The sequence below is a fragment of the Bolinopsis microptera genome, chromosome 3 (genome assembly GCF_026151205.1).
Source record: "Bolinopsis microptera isolate Bmic1 chromosome 3, MBARI_Bmic_1.0, whole genome shotgun sequence".
Taxonomy (NCBI): domain Eukaryota; kingdom Metazoa; phylum Ctenophora; class Tentaculata; order Lobata; family Bolinopsidae; genus Bolinopsis; species Bolinopsis microptera.
In genome coordinates, this window is record NC_087074.1 from 11,051,807 (window position 1) to 11,071,873 (window position 20,067).

The window sequence follows — 20,067 nt, forward strand, 5'->3', positions numbered from 1 at the left end:
ATCATCTCCTTAAAATCAACAACATTTTTCGACCCAAGTCCGACAGCGTGGTGTAATTGCTGTACATTTCTGCATGTCACGTGGTGTGAAGTGTCTCACTGATCTTCTCTTAGAACGTAGGTGCCTCCTCCGCAACAAGCCCACAAGTCATCAAACTCTTTCATTGTTATCTCGCTTCCTTTCCTTTTAGTCAGACCTGATGAGTGATAAGATTGTTAAAAACTATCATCCACGTAATATTATTTTTTACTATCCCTACATTCTTTTTGCATCACCCTGTATTCTAATAAAACGAATACAAAAAACACATTTCCAGTTTCAATTCCTTCATGGTCAAGAAGAAAAAAAATCGTCGTGCTCTTTTTAAGCACGAGAATTAGTTACCTTACCAGTATCTTCACAAAAATGAACCTACCAGTTTCTTGCAGTTGCAGCTCGCACATCTTCAGATCATCTCTACCAGCAATAAGACACAGTGGTGCCTTCTCAGGGTGTATTTCTAGCTGTCTAACAATCCACTTGCCATAGAAGTGAGCGTACCACCAGCCTCGCACACTCGGGTTGTTGTAGGAGGGGTACACAAACGGCACTTTGAACAGTCTGTGTTCGTGTTTTGGTTTATCCTCTTCCTCTGAAACATAGCGGCACGGTTATTTTCCTAATCAGCTGATAGCTGGCCTCTATTAGCTGCTGAGTTTTGGAAAAAACGATCTTGTCAATACTTCATATCCCCACAGTAAGTTTCATGGCTTCTAAGTTACTGAGTTTCTGGCAAAACTATCTTGTCAATACTCCGTATTGATGATCCCTATTTATATTCTTCATTCATACATTTTTCACAAATTTTCTAACTCACTGACCTCCGAACTGCCTAAATACTAGGACACATTCAGTTTCATACGGGCGATGTCAATTGTTCGCAAGGCAAAATTCGAAACACTATTTTCGACACAATATTTTTGCACTCAATACGATAGACAAGGGATTAATAGTTAGTACAGAAAAACCCCGATTTACCACAAAAAAGTTCATCGGGAACTGATTGTTGAAACTTCACATGCATACGTTATTTACGTTAAGCCCCCATTTGGGGGAATGAAATGACCGCGGTAAATCGGGGTTTTTTGTTGTTGTTGTTGTTGTTAATCTTACCTAGCCTTGCAAGCTAACGCAGGAAACAAATCTTTCCAGGACCCTTTGCTCAGGATTTATTTTCATTTAGCAATTAATTAATTCTGTGGTTTGCATTTTTGACTTACTGTGGCTGGACGATGGAATTGAATTTACGAATAGAGGAACGATACCTTTGGTTCAATATATTGTGCGTAAACTGAATTATTTTACTTTGCAGTCCTATCTTTCACTTCGGAATCATACTCACACTCACACAGCTGTTTTAAAGAAAATTGTATAACTATTTGAAATTAAAACGTTATCTTACAAATTAACAGAAATAAGTTCATATGTCTTAACACACCGTCATGTACAAAGTTTACACTTTTCACAGATAAATAAAACTTTAATCTCACAAATTCGCTCAGATATTGGCCAATTAGTTTAAGAGTTTCACAGACCATGACACTATATTTTATATCTTTATATCAATTCCCAGATCCAGCATCCTAACTCTGATCCCCTTAATCCGTACTTTAATTTCTCCCAGGGCCATCATCTTAACTCCGATCCCCCTAATCCATACTTAAATTTCTCCTAGTGCACCATCCTTACTCCGAATCCCTTATCCGTACTTTAATTTCTCCCAGACCCACCGTTCCACCTCCCTACTAAGCTCATTTCTAGAAAGCACATTACTTCTGAAGGATTGTACGGGAGCCTCAGGTACAGATGACAGAGGAAGATCTGGCTTTGCTGCTTCCTTCTTCTTCCGTTGTAGATTCTTCTGTTTCCAAGCTTGGTAAGCTTTCAGTCTCCTGTGGAACTCGTCCCTTGCCAATTCCAGTAGTTCCACATCTGAAATAAAGGATTTGGCATGGTAAGAACGAATAATTTTTCATGGTAACAAAATGTGTTGTCATGGTAACTACATATTACATTGCAGGCGCATAACCATGGGGATTGCAGGGATTCATGAATCCTACCATGAACAAATCAAAGATGTAATCTTTGAACTTTAAATTTCTCATTGCTATAGATTTCATTCGATCCAGAGTCTTCTGTCCCAATCCTATCTGTCTATATATCTGATGTAGATTGATATGATTTTAATATCGTCTTTGCCTAAGTTTCATTCCTGACAAGCTCAGAATTCTCTTTTCTGGAACAATTCCACGGATTTGCCCAAATTTGCGAAGATTAGTATTAACATTTGCTGTACATATCATTTCAAATCACTAAATGTTCTGAATGCTTATTTGTCAAAGATTCCGGGAACTTCGCCTCCAAGACTCTTAATTGGAATATTAAGATGCTGAAATGGATTGCATTATCAGAATTCATTCCTGAAAGCACATTTCTCAAACATTTCCGTGGCTTCCTTTCCCATCACAATTCCTGATATAAATACAACTTTTTCCTACGAAAAAAGTTTCTGGAGATTTGACCTACCTCCGGCAAAGGTAACGACTCGCAGCAAAAATAACTTTCAATACTTAATTTTAATCCTGAAGTCGTTTTTGCCAAATTTCCGGAGCTACATTTACACAAATCTGCACTAAACAATCTTGCTAGACTTTATGATTAGAATCGCTAAATTTCATTCCTGCATATTTTCTGAAACATTCTCCGGATGCCACAGCTGAATCACCCCTATGAAACATCTGACCACAGCCCTGATGTTTTGACATGGCATCAACAAGTATTGTCGTGGTTACAACATTTGTTGTCATGGTAATTATACGCGTTGACATTGCAGCATATTGAATATAAGAAGTAAAAAACTGCTATCATTTACCACAGGAGGTGTTGATACAGTCTCTCAGTTCGGAATATTTCCAATCTTTTATGTTGTTTCTATCAAGGCCCCCTTTCGTATCTTTCCTGATAAAACATGTTATAAAACTAAGAAACTGCTAATTGTATATCTTAATGAGGAGAACCTAAAATGATCTTACTGTGATCATAACACAAATACATGAATAAATAATAAAAACCCCAATCAAATACCCCACCCCTCCTCCATGCTAACTGACATGAACATGTAATTAGGTCCGCCCGACCTATTAGGTCCGACGGACCTAATTACATGTTCATGACATAAAGCTATAACTCACAGAGAATATGTAGTTTAGGCTTACCTTTCAAATACAGTTAGTCTTATTAAAAAATATTGATATTTGACCAATTTATGGGCCAAAATCTATCAAATCTGGTACACATGCCCAAATATGGGCATATGGGTTTTGGCTCATAACTCAGTCATTTTTAGTCTAATCTGATTGAAAATTCATATACGAGTTCAGGAGACCACTAGCTTAACCATAAGTTTTTGACATGTTATGACCCGTCGGACCTACTAGGTCGGACGGACCTAATTACATGTTCATGTCAGTAACCCAAAGATACGAAGATACGAAATTTTGAACGGTACTTACTCGATCGGAACTAAAACTTCCTCCTTAACAAGTGTCGCCTGATTGTCCTCACTAATAGACAGAGCTACCATCCTATCCCTCTCCTCCTGTTCTTTTCTAAGTGCCTCCTGTCTCTCTTCTTCTTCTCTGAATATCAATAATACCTCGTAAACTTCTAGTCAGTCCCCACAACATAGATCAGATAAATGCCCTATATTGTCAAAACTATTCCTCAGGTTTTAACAGGCTGTCGAGTAACAAGCCAAACAAATGTATGGGTACCGATCAAAACTTGATCAACTACGCAGAACAACAGACTAACACTGAGGGTGACGATGTAAAACTTCAACTTGTTCGAATATAGTAAAGTGTCCAAAGATGAAAAACTTAGTCCCACTTCGATAGACTGGGTGAAGTTAAACTGTTAATAAACAGTCTATATTCTGATATTGAGGTGAGATAATCCTACCTTTCCAAACGTTCTCGTTCTAATCGTTCTCTTTCTTGCTCCAGTCTCTTTCTTTCTTCTTCTTCTCTCTTCCTTTGTTCTTCTAATTCTCTCAGCCTCTTCTCCTCCAACTCTTTCTTTCTGGAGAAAAAATACTTCAGTTCTTTGTCGATACGGAAACAAAAATAATTACCGTTGTCAGCAGAAACAACAGTCAACTTACATGTTTTCATGGTAACCGTTATCAGCTATGTTGCCATGGTAACAATAGCAACTTACATGCGTCTCTCTTCAGCTTGTCTCTCCTCTTCCAATTTCCTCTGTCTCTCTGCCTCTTCTTGTCTCAATCTCTCAGCCTCCATATCCTCCTGAATCTGCCTCAATTTATCTGAGTCCTGCGTCTCCTTCACCTATAGTGAACAATAGTGTTCAAAAATAGTGAAAATCTAAAGTTTCAGGTGAGATTATTAAATGTGTGCTAAAATGAGAGCAAAACTTGAATTGTTTGGATCTGTTAGATAGAAGGAACTATTGAAGAAGTGTTTTTATTGAATTTGTGCAAGGTGCACTAATATTAAAATGAAGTAATTTAAAAAAAAGTAGGGTTCTTAGCTTGGTAGAAATGGTTAAGTTGCCATAATATTATCATTAAAACGTTAACAAAAACCCTGACCTATACAGAATAGGTACGGACAACCGACGAGGAATAATAATCCGCCCAACACATAAACAACACAGCAGTTTGATTGAAACAAGTCACAAATAACAGGTGAGCACTTACACTGATGAAGGATAGGTACTGCCATTCGGTGAAATACCTCAAATTAATTGTATCAGAAAGGTGATGAAAGAAATAAAACTACAGGGGTAGGAACGCGCTCTGGGATCACATCAAATTCTGACAACATCACGTGGTAAAGTCAGTGCTAAATCTTAGTCACGTGATAATGCCAGAGCTAAATCTTGGCTAGTTGGGTTAGGCACTGCGTGACTAACTGGACAGAGAAAAACACCGAACATCACGGTGAGAGAGCTATGTTACTTTGAGAGGAGTTCAAACACATACCTGACAAACACGTCCACTAAATATAGCAGGCGTCTATACGCTAAAATACGACAACTTACACTGTGCCAAATCTGGAATCCCTCAATTTACTGTATCCAATAGAATCTAGATTTGTGAGTCAAATACGACTCATATCCAGGTTGGTCTGTACGGATATTCTGCCTGTATGAAACCTCCCAGCTTGGTTCTCAATCTGTCCCAACTCACCCTGTCTAATAGACGTTTAACTTGGTCCTCAATCTGTCCCAGTTTGAGCTGTATGAGGTCAGTATGAACCTGACCAGCCTTGAGTTGTCCCATTTCTCCGTCCAGAAACTGTCTCATCTCATCAATCTCTTTATTAACTGCATCTCTGTCGTACTTTATCTTACTTGCTGGAAATAGAACATGGTTAATTGTGAGATCTGTTGCTCGAAATATCTATCAACTTTGATTTTTAGAAGTCAAGTGGTTTACGGTTTAACGGTTCTTAAGTTATTTTCTGATCAAGATGGGTTAAATTAGTTGCCATCTGAAACATCTCCAGTTTATACAAAGAATATAATTTTAGCTATACTATCGAATCAGCTAAAATACAGGGTGGGCCAAAAGTCAGTGTGCAAACGTTGGCCTTAATAGCTCAGTCACTGAGTGCCCAATTGAAATACTTTCTTCTGGTATGACTTAGTACTACCACTGGTTCGAGGAATTTGTCAACTCGAAAAATATTCGCGTTCGTTTTTTTCAAATGGAGGTTCATTTTCACATTTTTTTGATAGTTTGGATAATCGGATCAAGCTAAATGTTATTGAATTGTGTTTGGCCATTCGAATTACGTTTGCCCTGAAAGAATGAGAGTTCTAGCTTCTCAGATGACCGAGATATGAAGCATAACAAGCTTGTTCATTACGTGTGATCAGGTGTTTGGTTTACCTAATCACGTGATAAGGTGACCCCGTTAACTACCCCGTTAAACATTATGGGAATTGTTAAGGGTGCCCAATTAAGGTGTCGTGTCACGGTGTCACATAATCACCCAGTCAATTTGTTAACGAGATACACAAAATGCTTGTTAACTTCGTCATTTCTAATCCGTTTTGCCTCATTTTTTCAGATCATATGCAACATTTGATAATCTACCGTCTCTAAAAAAATTAGGCGTTCAGGATTTTCAGAGAAAACAATATAGGTGTTTTAATATTGAATGGGCGTGGTCTAAAATATTCGAATTTTCAAATTTTGACGACGGAATCCTCGAACCAGTAAGTACAGTATGCCATCTGCAAAGCAACAGCTCTCAAATATAAAACTCAGCGGAGGTATAAGACCCAACGTTTGCACACTGACTTTTGGCCCACCCTGTATATCAACAGCAGCTTCGGCATCTCTTCCTTCTCTCTGACCATGTTCAGCTGCGATTTTACAGCTGTGATTCGAAAATTTCACAATTCCGTTCGACCTAACAGCAGAAAATCCGCGGTCTTTTCGAGCAGCAATATTTTAAAAATAACACTGAGCGTTATTTCTCACCGATCTCAATCATTACTGTAATTTTAGACATGCTTCCCTTTATAGCTCTTACTCCCTCTATTCTGGTAGCGGGGAGGGGTTAGTTACGGTAATACAAATTACACAGTTATCATTAACAATTCAAGTACTACTTAATGAATGGGATCTTATTCAATCGACTATGTAGGATACAGTGTAGGATACATTGTAGGATACAGTGTAGGATACATTGTAGGATACAGTGTAGGATACATTGTAGGATACAGTGTAGGATAAATTGTAGGATACAGTGTAGGGGGAGTGTAGGATACAGTGTAGGTGGCAGTGTAGGATACAGTGTAGGAGGCAGTATAGGATACAGTGTAGGATACATTGTAGGATACATTGTAGGATACAGTGTAGGATACATTGTAGGATACAGTGTAGGATACATTGTAGGATACATTGTAGGATACAGTGTAGGATACATTGTAGGATACATTGTAGGATACATTGTAGGATATATTGTAGGATACATTGTAGGATACATTGTAGGATACATTGTAGGATACATTGTAGGATACAGTGTAGGGAGGAGTTTATGATACTGTGTAGGATACAGTGTAGGATACAGTGTAGGAGACAGTGAATGATATAGTGTAGGATACAGTGTAAGATACAACGATGTAAAAAGTTCTAACCTTGGCAGGTAGTTACGTCTGGTTGACCACATTCTGTAGTTTTTCTGTATGTTAATTATACAGCCCGTCCTCCAGCGAGCTATCTTCGTCCCTGTACAGTATATAATATAATGCTACATCTAGACATTAGATGATGTGAATTGTGGGGGTAGCAGTTTGAGTTATTGAGAAGGACGGGTCTGACTTATAAAGGAATAGTTTGATTGAACATACAGAGTGGTTCCTAAAACAACAAGAGCTAAAGTGAGTCTAACGTACATTTGTTAAATGCCAGGATTGCGAATTGTACTCTTCTCCAACATTGACGGAGTACCCACTTCTCCACCCGTGAAATCATATCAATCAGATGTTGTGAGCTGCTCTTCATCAACAGATCCACCTCTGCGAACTGAGGATAGTGGACATTAGTTCAGTTAACTTGCCAAGTAAAATTATTTCTAAATATTGGATCCTTACATTAATTATCTTTAATGTACATTCAGGATTACTGGGATAAGGAAAATTAATGAAAAAGTGAGATTACTAGGAACCTGTATATTTGTAACAATTTATCTGAGGAGTATTGATGAATGGTATTTTGGAAATGGTGTGGAACTGTGAATATGAGTATAAATTGAATTTTTGATGAGAGTCCCTTTAATCGTTAAACGGGGAAAATAATCAATTGAACATTGTGTTTCATAGACAACTATGTATTACCGAACTACATTTTCATCTTACTTACCCACTGAAATAGATGGAAAAGTAGAATTAATTAAGCTCACCTTTCCTGGACGGAAGAAAATCTTGGTAACCCCAAATTTGTAGTCATTCGGGCTCATACCTATGGCTCGAAATAGTGCCTGAAATGGATAAAGTTTGATAATGATTGCAATGAAATTTAAGGATTTGGAATAGGAGAGATAATTTTCCATACCCGCCCAAAGGATAACATTATTCGGAAGTCTGGTCACGTACTGATCGGGCGTAGTTTTAGTGTGCAGTCTCTGGGAATTTAACTCTGGGCTACGCTGCGCGCGTCTACTCATTTTGTTTAGGTGGATGAGAAAATTGACATTTTGTTCACACTTTTGTCAATGCGTGCTCCAATAATAAATATCGAAATTGTGACTGTTTTTTTTTCTTCAGTGACCGCCGATGTTCTCTTTGGGTGTACTATTTCAGTCTGTGCCAAAACAATCTACTTTAAGGTCTTACCGAGCAGAACATTCGGGGATGGAGCGATTTCAGCTTGTCGGGCAGATTGGACGAGTACCTTTCAAATTGTTTATATGTGTTAAAATTTGTACTTTGGTAACAAACAATTCCATTGAACGTTAAAGATGTAAGGAACTCAAGCAAAAGTCTGTAACGTAATAATTACTCAATTATTCATTTAATTAATTTCATTAATTACAGAAATAAGTACTCACATGTCGTAGAGATCTTTAAAAGCGATCCTGCTTGGAAAGCCGGCCTGCATCAACGCCAGTGCTGTGACCATACCAAGCGAGATGAGCTGGTTCAATACTTTTCCTCCTGTAGTTATTGGTTTAACAGCTTGCTAATCGATTATCTAATTATAAGCCAATTTACATCTTTTTAGAGAAGGGCCAATATGCGAATAGAAAATTAGATAATAGCAAGGAATTGAAGCTGCGAAAACCATATCTAGGTTTTACTATCATCGTACCAAGAATAAAAAGTAGATAGTAGTTCAAGATATTAATAGAAGAAAAGGAAGGTGAGCAGTAAATCTAACCGTCAAACTCGGCAGGTGCCATGTGTTGGTTTGGCTTGATACACCTGATGAAACTAGTAGCAGTGCCCTGTAACTTCTCAAGCAGCGTATTTAGTTGTTTCTGAGCGGGAAGTGTGAGTGTTAAATTACCGGCTCAGAGTTAATTGAAAACTTTTAATTATAATTAGGAAGAGCTCAACGTTAGAGAACCTGAGAACCATGATGCTCCACAATGTGGAATAGTCTGTGCTAACAATTTTATTCTCCAATCTTAGAAGTAGCAAACCTTGAACTTTCCTCCGACACTGTCCTGTACCATCTTCTTATTACACTTCACATCCTGTATATCACTGTACAGCCTGGCAACCAGGTCACTTTCGGAGGTCAGCATTAGCTGCTCCAGCGAGCTGTGGAGTGTGTCACTGTTCCTGTCCAACCAACCAACCTGTATTGTACTGGGTTACTAGGTAGTTAGTATAGCTAGGTTAATTCAGTACCAGGTAACCAGGTAACCAGGTAACCAGGTAACCAGGTAACCAGGTAACCAGGTAACCAGGTAACCAGGTAACCAGGTAACCAGGTAACCAGGTAACCAGGTAACCAGGTAACCAGGTAACCAGGTAACCAGGTAACCAGGTAACCAGGTAACCAGGTAACCAGGTAACCAGGTAACCAGGTAACCAGGTAACCAGGTAACCAGGTAACCAGGTAACCAGGTAACCAGGTTACTAGGGTCCAGGATACCAGGATACCAGGATACCAGGATACCAGGATACCAGGATACCAGGATACCAGGATACCAGGATACCAGGATACCAGGATACCAGGATACCAGGATACCAGGATACCAGGATACCAGGATACCAGGATACCAGGTTACCAGGTTACTAGGTCGATGATAAGATGTACAAATTTAACAGGTTATTTGGTTACTAATTTATTACACCTTACACATTATACTTGGATACTAGGTTAACAGTGTAATAGGTTACCAGGTTACCAGGTTAAAATGTACTAGGATCTAAGTTAACATATTTTCACCGGTTTCTGAAACCCAAGCATAATGCTTGATCCCTGCATAGGTTGCACAAGATATACCTGGAGAACAATAGTTACACACGCATACACCCCCTCTCTCTCTCTCTCTTACTCTCTCTTACTCCCCCACACTTCAACTCTCTCTCTTTACACATTAGCTTGTAGTTATCCATAATTCACACAGGTAGGTAATGAGAACCAGCCCAGCTCCCAAGCTAATGTGTTAACGGGCGTGTAGGAATGTGTATACCTCCCACGTGCTCAGCCAACACTCAGTGCACGTCATGTTCTACAAGGTGTGTGAACACGTGTTAAACATCAGCAACAGGCGCGCAACTGCACGTGCTGTATATAAGCTGATAACAACCAGGATATCCCAAAATTAACTGTATACATTTAATATCGAATTTTATGTGTGAGTTTTAACTTTTGATAGATATTAGATAACGATTATAATGTAATATATATTTTGAGTAAACATTGGCTGGCACTTCGGGCCAGTCCCCAACCAAAAACATTAAAGTTTAGTTGTAAATAACTAGTATTTAGCGCTGAGCCTGACAATTTAGTAGAGTTGTGACCGTGACATAAAAACATACAGCTAATAATGAGCCACTACTCTGCATAGGGTACATGATACTGGAGTCTCTTTCCAATTTCTGTCGCCATGCTAGATCAGAATAGAGGCCTGTATTTATACTGCGAAAGGAAGTTCAAAAGTAACAAAGAAAATCGTGAATGATTTTATAAAGGAGCACACGCAGGATCGGTGACCGAAAAGCTCCAAAAAAGGCCAAATCATATTGAGCTGTAATATTGTAAGATGGAAAGATATTGAAAGATGTTGAAACATGAGCAAATGGCATTGTTGTGGGCTGCAACACATTTATTCTAAGTTGTCCGCATCAACTTGTAATGGGGTTGACTTACGTAGAACTCAAGGACATTAAATGTAACAACAACTTGGTATGACTTGAGAGCATAATAGAAGAACTATCCAACATAAGGAAGATGTTGTGTTATCTTAGAAAACTGGATATGACGACGAAATTAGTTAAGAGGTTGCTTATTGCTGGACAATATTATTTTCAACTTTATCAACAACTTACAGGTTCTTGAGCGGATTTTCAGGGGAAAAAATTAACTATACACCTATTTGGAATATATCAGGTCGGTATACCATCAAAACATCACTTCTTCAGGCCGGTTATCAGCATAGTTAAAAATCAACTATAATAAGGGCTCAAAAGAATAAATTCTAAGACACAATCATTACAGAATAATAAACTTGATGAGAGTTACCAGAGTAACCTACCGTGTTGTAGCACACAGCCCCGGCGTAGTGTCGGATAATGAAACCTTCCTCGTCCAACATAGAGCGGTAACTCGACAACTTACTCTTCCTCGGCAACTGAAGAAGGAACAGGTAGTTTTACTTTCACTTTCACTTTTACTTTCACTTTACCAGGTCATAGTCATTGGTTATATGAATGAATTTTTGTAAAATTGCAAAACCCCCTCCCCAAGGCCTGATCATTAAGTAATATTAATTAAGCTATATTAAGCAATATTAAGTAATATTAAGCAATATTAAGTAACTCAAATAACCTGAAGTCTGAAGTGTCGTCTGTTTTGTTCGTGAAGCAGAGAGGTGAAGTGTTTCTCACAACTAGTGGGCAGTTTAGCTTCCTCATCCAGCAGTACAAACCCACGCTCTATCAGCTCTAGTGACAATATAAGTTGGTAAGTTAGATTAGTTATTACAATAGTGAATTAACTAAGTAATTAAGTTACTAACCAACTAATAAATTACTAACCGATACAATCCTGGTTGTCAGAGAACTGTATCTCGTTAACACCCAGGTTCTCAGCCTTGTACAAGTCCTGTTCCTCCCTGATTACTCTGCTGTTGAAGAACTGTTGCAGCTTCTCGTTACAGTAGTTTATACAGAGCTGCTCGAATGAGTTTGTCTCGAAATATTCTGCGGGTTTTCTTGGTTAACATCTCATTATTACTGGTTTATCTGTGGGATTTTTAGATATCCATTAATTTTCACAATTATTATTTATGGTGTGTTAATTTCAATTGTCCCAAATTTGCCGAAATTTTTCATACTAAAATCATAACTAAATCAGCAGATTATGGTAGAACCAGCGGCGTAACGTTGCCACTGGGTAGAACATGTTTGAAGGACGTACCGAAGCCAGCAATATCCAGGACCCCAATATAACAGTTGGAATTGTCTGAGAGCGGTAGACTCTGGTTAACTTGCTTGACTATGTGGTTAAACAGCCGTGTGTACAGGGACTTACACAGACCATCACGGTTATGTAACGCCTCTTTCTTTTTCAGCGGCACCCTGCAGTGATACCGTTACTAGGTTACTTGGTTACTTGGTTACTTGGTTACTTGGTTACTTGGTTACTTGTTTACTTGATTACTTGGTTACTTGGTTATTGGTTACTAGGTTACTTGGTTACTTGGTTACTTGGTTACTTGGTTACTTGTTTACTTGATTACTTGGTTACTTGGTTACTTGGTTACTTGGTTACTTGGTTACTTGGTTACTTGGTTACTTGGTTACTTGGTTACTTGGTTACTTGGTTACTTGGTTACTTGGTTATTGGTTACTAGGTTACTTGGTTATTGGTTACTTGGTTACTTGGTTACTTGGTTACTTGGTTACTTGGTTACTTGGTTACTTGGTTACTTTGTTATTGGTTACTTGGTTACTTGGTTACTTGGTTATTGGTTACTAGGTTACTTGGTTACTTGGTTACTTGGTTACTTGGTTACTTGGTTACTTGGTTACTTGGTTATTGGTTACTAGGTTACTTGGTTACTTGGTTACTTGGTTACTTGGTTACTTGGTTACTTGGTTATTGGTTACTTGGTTACTTGGTTATTGGTTACTAGGTTACTTGGTTATTGGTTACTAGGTTACTTGGTTATTGGTTACTTGGTTACTTGGTTATTGGTTACTTGGTTACTTGGATACTAGGTTACTTGGTTATTGGTTACTAGGTTACTTGGTTATTGGTTACTTGGTTACTTGGTTATTGGTTACTTGGTTACTTGGTTACTTGATTACTTGGTTACTAGGTTACTTGGTTACTTGGTTACTTGGTTACTTGGTTACTTGATTACTTGGTTACTTGGTTATTGGTTACTTGGTTACTTGATTACTTGGTTACTTGGTTACTTGGTTACGTGGTTACTTGGTTGCTTGGTTACTTGGTTACTTGGTAACTTGATTACTTGGTTATTGGTTACTTGGTTACTTGGTTACTTGGTTACTTGGTTACTTGATTACTTGGTTATTGGTTACTTGGTTACTTGGTTACTTGGTTACTTGGTTACTTGGTTACTTGGTTACTTGATTACTTGGTTACTTGGTAACTTGATTACTTGGTTATTGGTTACTTGGTTACTTGGTTACTTGGTTACTTGGTTACTTGATTACTTGGTTATTGGTTACTTGGTTACTTGGTTACTTGGTTACTTGGTTACTTGGTTGCTTGGTTACTTGGTTACTTGGTTACTTGGTTATTGGTTACTTGGTTACTTGGTTATTGGTTACTTGGTTACTTGGATACTTGGTTACTTGATTACTTGGTTACTTGGTTACTTGGTTACTTGATTACTTGGTTACTTGGTTATTGGTTACTTGGTTACTTGATTACTTGGTTACTTGGTTACTTGGTTACGTGGTTACTTGGTTGCTTGGTTACTTGGTTACTTGGTTACTTGATTACTTGGTTATTGGTTACTTGGTTACTTGGTTACTTGGTTACTTGGTTACTTGGTTACTTGGTTACTTGATTACTTGGTTACTTGGTAACTTGATTACTTGGTTATTGGTTACTTGGTTACTTGGTTACTTGGTTACTTGGTTACTTGATTACTTGGTTATTGGTTACTTGGTTACTTGGTTACTTGGTTACTTGGTTACTTGGTTACTTGGTTACTTGGTTGCTTGGTTACTTGGTTACTTGGTTACTTGGTTATTGGTTACTTGGTTACTTGGTTATTGGTTACTTGGTTACTTGGATACTTGGTTACTTGGTTACTTGGTTACTTGGTTACTTGGTTACTTGGATACTTGGTTACTTGGTTACTTGGTTACTTGGTTACTTGGTTACTTGGTTACTTGGTTACTTGGTTACTTGGTTACTTGGTTACTTGGTTACTTGGTTACTTGGTTACTTGGTTACTTGGTTACTTGGTTACTTGGTTACTTGGTTACTTGATTACTTGGTTACTATTCTCTCAGTTACTAGTGAACGTATACCCCCTTGCTCACATGTAAGTTGTTCCTTTCTTCAAGTTCTTGGTCTGCATAAGACGGGATGTAAGAGAATGTCTTAAATCATCTCCCTCCAACGAGAGACACGTGGCAGCAATCTCTATCCAGTCTGAAGACTCTGGTGACACTTTACTGCCTCCTGTAACCATGGTTACATCATTAGCTTTATTAGTCTTACTACAGTACTCCAACCGGAGACCCATATTTTAAGTGTTTTCATGAAATAACATTTAATTTTCCTACAAGAGTTTTATTTCCTACGATACCCAAGCACTGAATTGCAATGCATCTAAATTCTGTACCTCTAGTGTCTCCGCTATCTATAAACTCAACGTTCCCAAACGCCATCACTCCCGACACTATCTTGTAGATCTCGTGTATCTCTGTGTCCGGTACTCCAATGCAACGCAGCGCGTCAGATATCTCGTCAAACTGCTCCGCGTCCCTCATGTTGCCTGACCGCCCCTCCGATAAGCACTGTTGAAATATCACTGATCAGACTTGGTTACTAGGTTACTTGGCTTATTAGCTAATTGGTAACCTGGTGACCTGGTAATTTGATAACTCACTGAGAAGAGATTACTGGTAAGGCAGTACAGAACATGTTAATATTATTCAAGAAAAAGTACCTCGTAAAATTAAATAACAATGATATTTAATATACTATCAGTTGAACCGCACAGGACCTCAATAATACCCTTTACCCTGCTTCATCCCCCACTCCTACCTTGTACTCCTTTATTTCACGAAGTCTAATCTCCCTTCTCAGTTCCTGACTAGCCCCAGCTAACAGTCGGTAGAAGATGTGGTAACTCCGCTCACTCGGGTTCTGGTGGGTTATCCGGGACTTCTCCAGCAGGTATGTGTTTATGTGACCCCCCACTATCTCGCCCTGATTGGTTGGTTTGTGTCAAGTGGACCCGGTTCAATTAACTTCATCTCACGTGATAGGACACGTATGATAACCAATTCCCACAAAAAAGAGGTACCATGTTCTCACCATTACTCATCTTATCACCTCACGGCTCGCTTCAATTCTCTTAGAGAAAGTTTAATCTGATTTTACCGATGTTTGTTGTGTACCTGCTACTTGTCCTGGGTGGTAAGGGCGAAGCTACATATGAAGTTTCCGAGGGATCTCCACCCTGACTCCCATGATACCTGTCACACCCTGAAACTAGCAGCACAACAGATCAGAGAGAGGGGTACACTGCTATAGACAAAGCAGACTCTATCAGGGAGCAGGCATACCGGCTTAAAGATGAAGCATATGAGGTTAGAGAGAGCGCAATGGAGGCAAAGTCAGCACTGGAGACGACCCTGGTGGAGACGATAGCTTTGGTTCGGAGTCAGAGCACTGTAACTAACCTGTATATCCAGGAGATGCGGAGTACACTGAGTGATATTAAGAAGAAAATGGAGGATATGGAGGAGAAGATGGGTGATATGGAAGATAAAATAGAGGAGAAGATGGGTGATATGGAAGATAAAATAGAAGAGAAGATGGGTGATATGGAAGATAAAATAGAGGAGAAGATGGAAGATATAGAGAATAAAATAGAGGAGAAGATGGCAGGAATGGAGGAGAGAATGGAACAGCAGAACAAAAAGGAAGAGGATAGATTTGCAGCTCTGGATGAACACTCTAAAACAGTTGAGAGGAAGATCTCTGAACACGCAGCAGTCTCAAGCACCATCTCGAACCATGTTTCTGAGACCCTTTCCACAGCAATCACCCTTGAGGAGCGACAAAAGGTTCAATTGTCAGAGGTACGGATTATCTCCTTATACAAGATAGCCGAACAAACTAACCCCTGGCCAGGAAATCACGACGCAGATCTTGCAGTGGATGGTATGGTCACGTTTGATAGTCATCATTGGGCAGACATGGCTACCTTAACTCACACAACCAACTCCCCAGGCAGCAAAATTTGGATAGAGCTCGGAGGACTTTTCAGAATATATAAGATAAAGGTTTGGAATCATAGACACTGCTGCCAAGAGCGACTCATTGGAGCACACATCTACGCAGATGACAGACTTATCGGCACTGTCATTCGAGCGCAAGGAACCTACGATTTTACGATCGGGGATGAGGACCCTGTTTATGCGAAGGAGATAACTCTACAGCAACCACTGGGACAAAATCTTCACATTATAGAGCTGCAAGTATGGGGTACTGGACCCTTCTTAGAGGACGACAAGTTTGATTGAAGATTTGTGAGATTTTCTATTAAATTACGTTTTCGACTGTATTATAACACAATTTACTTTCTACAGATCAATGAAATCGTATTTTGTAATGAGCAGGATCTTAATCGCATCATAAGTTATCATTCAAACACATACTGGTACATTAGAGCAATTAGATGATCAGCAAATTATAAAGATTAAATAAATACCAGATATTAAATAATTCTAATTGAAGGCTCACAGCTTTATTAAAGTTAACTTCGATGAACTTTCCAAATCTGCTGCTGTTGTTGTTACGAACAGTTTGCGCGTTTCCAAACGCTTCCAAGAGGGGGTTCGCTTGAAGGAGCTTGTCTTCAATTCCATTAGCAGAACTCTTGCCGTAAACTGACGCTAGATACCTGAACAGACATAATATCATCAATGAAAAAATAACCAAACCACATCTATAAAAAAACATCAACAGTTTCTTATTTCCATATTCAAACACAGTGTTCAGTACTAAATCTAAGCTCCTAATTGCTCCTAATTGCTCCTAAACGATCCAAGTAGAGCTGGATTGCTAACAAAAGCCCAACTCACTTCAGGACATGTTTAGTTGTCTCGGTTTTCCCTGCTCCACTCTCCCCGCTCACAATCACTGACTGACTTACTCCACGGTAGATCATGTCTGTGTACGCTTTATCAGCTGAAACATAGCACTACGTTATCAGCCATGTGACATTCCTTGTTTAATTGGATATTCTTGACTTGATTTGATTTAGATAATTAATGAACTACTTATTCTGTAAGTGCGCCGTGATATAACTCAGTCAAGCTGAATACTCTCAGCCAGGGACTAAGACCAGGACCGGGAATTTTGAGTTAACAAGAATTTCGCCGCGGTTAAACCACGCACGATCAATTTTCCCTACGATGTACATTGTACTTGTAGTTGTACCATTAATTCTTTTGAGTAAAAAGTGTGACTGGAAAAAAGTGCAACATATTTACATAGTACATACTATGTTTCTTATAAATTAGTGAGATTCGTGCATGGTAAAAATTGACGATTTATTTGACCAATGTAGCGCCGCGCATCAACAATAAATGAATCCAGATAATTGCGGAAAATAACTTTGCGAAGGAGGAATTTCACTGTAATTAATTAACACATGGCTAGCGTCGCGCGCAGCATAACAGACGCTTCATATACACTTAATTATAGGGGAGTGGTCTATATTGCGAAGGAGCAGACTTTTTTCATCACCGTAGGACCGTCGGGCCACATCATATATCCAAACCCGATTACTTATTCCCTACGATCTTTTTGCCTTCGGCAAGAGTAGGGAAAAAAATTAACAAAGTGAACTGTTTCTCACTAAGCACTTCCCTTATTACACTAAGAAGTTCATTTAGTTCCTCAGCACTCGGGAAACTCAGCACTCTGAGTCTTATTCTTTTCTTGAGTATTTCCATCTCATGAGAATTAATTAAATTTCACAATTCTCAGTTCCTAATAATGATCCCCTGGTCCCAGCTGGCAACATTTGATTGGCTGTTTAGCTACCAGAAGCAACATTTCTTCAACGTTATCATAATTTTACCTTCTTAAGTATAAGGAGCAGTTCTTGTGACGTAACTGGTAGAATGATATAAAAGAAAGTGAATTCAAAACTCGACCAGATTTTACACAATCGGTTATTGCGTAGTACACGAGATAATCTGGTACATTATTCGTACATTATTCGTATTTAACAAAAATCAATTTTACGAAATTTTTTCCAAAAATATAATAAATATCCGGCTTAATCTCGTCCAAATTGTACAATTTTGGCCGGGATTTCAATTATAGGCCAATTTTGACTGGGACCAAGCGCGTATCTCGTATTAGAAACTACTGTTCACATTTACCTATCGCGAAGGTGTGAGGGTCCAGTTTGCCTAGAGAGGTTCCCTTGTAATCATTCATCAGAGCATCTGTGTACAGAGCAGACAGATCTCGGTACGGGTTAACAACCGTTAGGATATTCGCCGTGTACGTCTGCAAAAGTAAGTTAGAATTAGGTAATAATATGGAATACAATGTTCCTGAATTTTAGTTTTGAGGTTCCGCAAGATTCCTTCTTAAGTTAGGAATGTGGTCGAGGTGAGGGGTTTCTCTCCTACTTTAATATTTCTCTGTTATACTACAGGTCATTATACTGCAATAGGGCAAAGTAAAGTGCACACCACTACTTATAGGCAAGCTGAGAAATTGCAATGTGCTATGAAGACAATATCTGAATATCACATATGAGATATTGTATATCATTACTTTTTAAGATGTAAAGTACGTAATACTTACGTATATGTATATACATGTACATACGTAATACGTATTCGTAATACTTACGTATATCTTGCCGATGAGGAAGCGGCATTTTATGTTGTCGAGCAAGCTGGCCTCGTTCAGCTGCAACAGCATGCCTGTAAAACACGTTTTAAACTAACAAGACCTTAAACTAAGATAATTTAATACCTTATATTTTATATAACTAATATTAAGTAAGTTTAATTTACTTAATTAATGAGGCCAGAATATCGCCCTGCCTATTTACAACTGGATAACTGAGCACTAAGACTTTGGAGGGGTGTACTTACAGTTGTGTGTACTTACAGAGGGGTGTACTTACAGAGGGGTTTACTTACAGTTGTCGTCCACAAGGCACTCAGTAGAAGTTGGAAACACTTTGCTGTACGCGGCTACAATGTACTGAAATAGTAAAATAATGGAACTCTGAATTTAATTTAGTCAAAAATATTGATCTCAAATTATTCTTGAAAGATCTAGCTATATTTAATGAATATGTTAAACTCTTTACAGAGCAACCACATCTTAACAACTAAAGTACTAAGTTAAACTGACCGCGTCATCAGGAGTCTGTACAGTGAGAGTCTCCGATCCTATCTCCACCACAGTTCCCTTGGTGAAACCGTGAGTAGCATCGGGAGCCCACACTTCACCTTCTTGCATTTTTCCTATTCTGGGTGTACCAGTTACGCTTTGTGTTACACTTGCAGACTTTATATTACAAGTGCTGAAATTAATAGACGTATAGGCTATACAGTATAATTCTTATTCACCGCGGCCACTTCTTTCCCTCAAATGGACATTTAATTATAACATATATCCGCGAAAAATCAAAACCCTGATATACCGCGGAACCCGATTTACCGCGTCTTTCTTTTTTTCACAAACTCTGCGATGAATCAGTGCTAAATACTATAGTAAGGTGCAAGGTGACACGTGACAAATATTCACCACCTCCCCACAATTAGCCACGTCTATTTTTAAAACACCAACAGAGAAACACCGAGCAGTCGGTACGGTAGGATTTCGGGGTTATTTTCACACTTTACCAGCAGAAGCCGTAGTACGGTAATTGTAAGGCTATAATATACAAAGTACATTGTACATAGGTGGCGCCATGGCTAGCCACCTTGTTGCTTACATGCTGGTTAACAATATTACTCTTGCCATACTACTATTGCTACAGTGTGTTTACGGTTGTGTGTGTGTGTGTGTTAGAGAGTTGTTGATACTCGTAACTTGGTAACTTGGTGCTAACTGCTTGC

General features: G+C 38.7%; 1 protein-coding gene across 1 annotated transcript; it reads right to left on the bottom strand.

Annotated features, from left to right (window-relative positions):
• On the bottom strand, positions 1–19,471 carry LOC134812633 (unconventional myosin-VI-like). The gene is made up of 29 exons (XM_063820120.1): positions 19,358–19,471; positions 19,141–19,204; positions 18,845–18,918; positions 18,364–18,493; positions 17,053–17,158; positions 16,712–16,871; positions 15,005–15,169; positions 14,580–14,754; positions 14,275–14,416; positions 12,170–12,330; positions 11,788–11,952; positions 11,579–11,694; positions 11,286–11,381; positions 9,219–9,377; positions 8,954–9,053; positions 8,625–8,730; positions 8,410–8,467; positions 7,977–8,054; positions 7,471–7,600; positions 7,213–7,303; positions 6,554–6,615; positions 5,252–5,418; positions 4,258–4,388; positions 4,000–4,119; positions 3,552–3,677; positions 2,912–2,997; positions 1,813–1,971; positions 416–631; positions 1–196 (listed from the first exon to the last, which is right to left on the bottom strand). Exons 1-29 carry the CDS (start codon positions 19,463–19,465, stop codon positions 96–98), a joined length of 3,552 nt encoding a protein of 1,183 aa, XP_063676190.1. The 5' UTR covers positions 19,466–19,471; the 3' UTR covers positions 1–95.
• Positions 19,472–20,067: the final 596 nt, after the last annotated feature.

What these genes read in the sequence shown, in the direction of transcription:
- LOC134812633 (XM_063820120.1), bottom strand. Translation starts at nt 19,465, where the DNA reads ATGCAAGAAGGTGAAGTGTGGGCTCCCGATGCTACTCACGGTTTCACC. An exon ending in ACAACTAAACATGTCCTGAA is followed by an intron (nt 16,872 to 17,052) that starts GTGAGTTGGGCT and finishes ATGTCTGTTCAG; the next exon opens with GTATCTAGCGTCAGTTTACG. An exon ending in GCTGCAACTGCAAGAAACTG is followed by an intron (nt 197 to 415) that starts GTAGGTTCATTT and finishes ATCACTCATCAG; the next exon opens with GTCTGACTAAAAGGAAAGGA.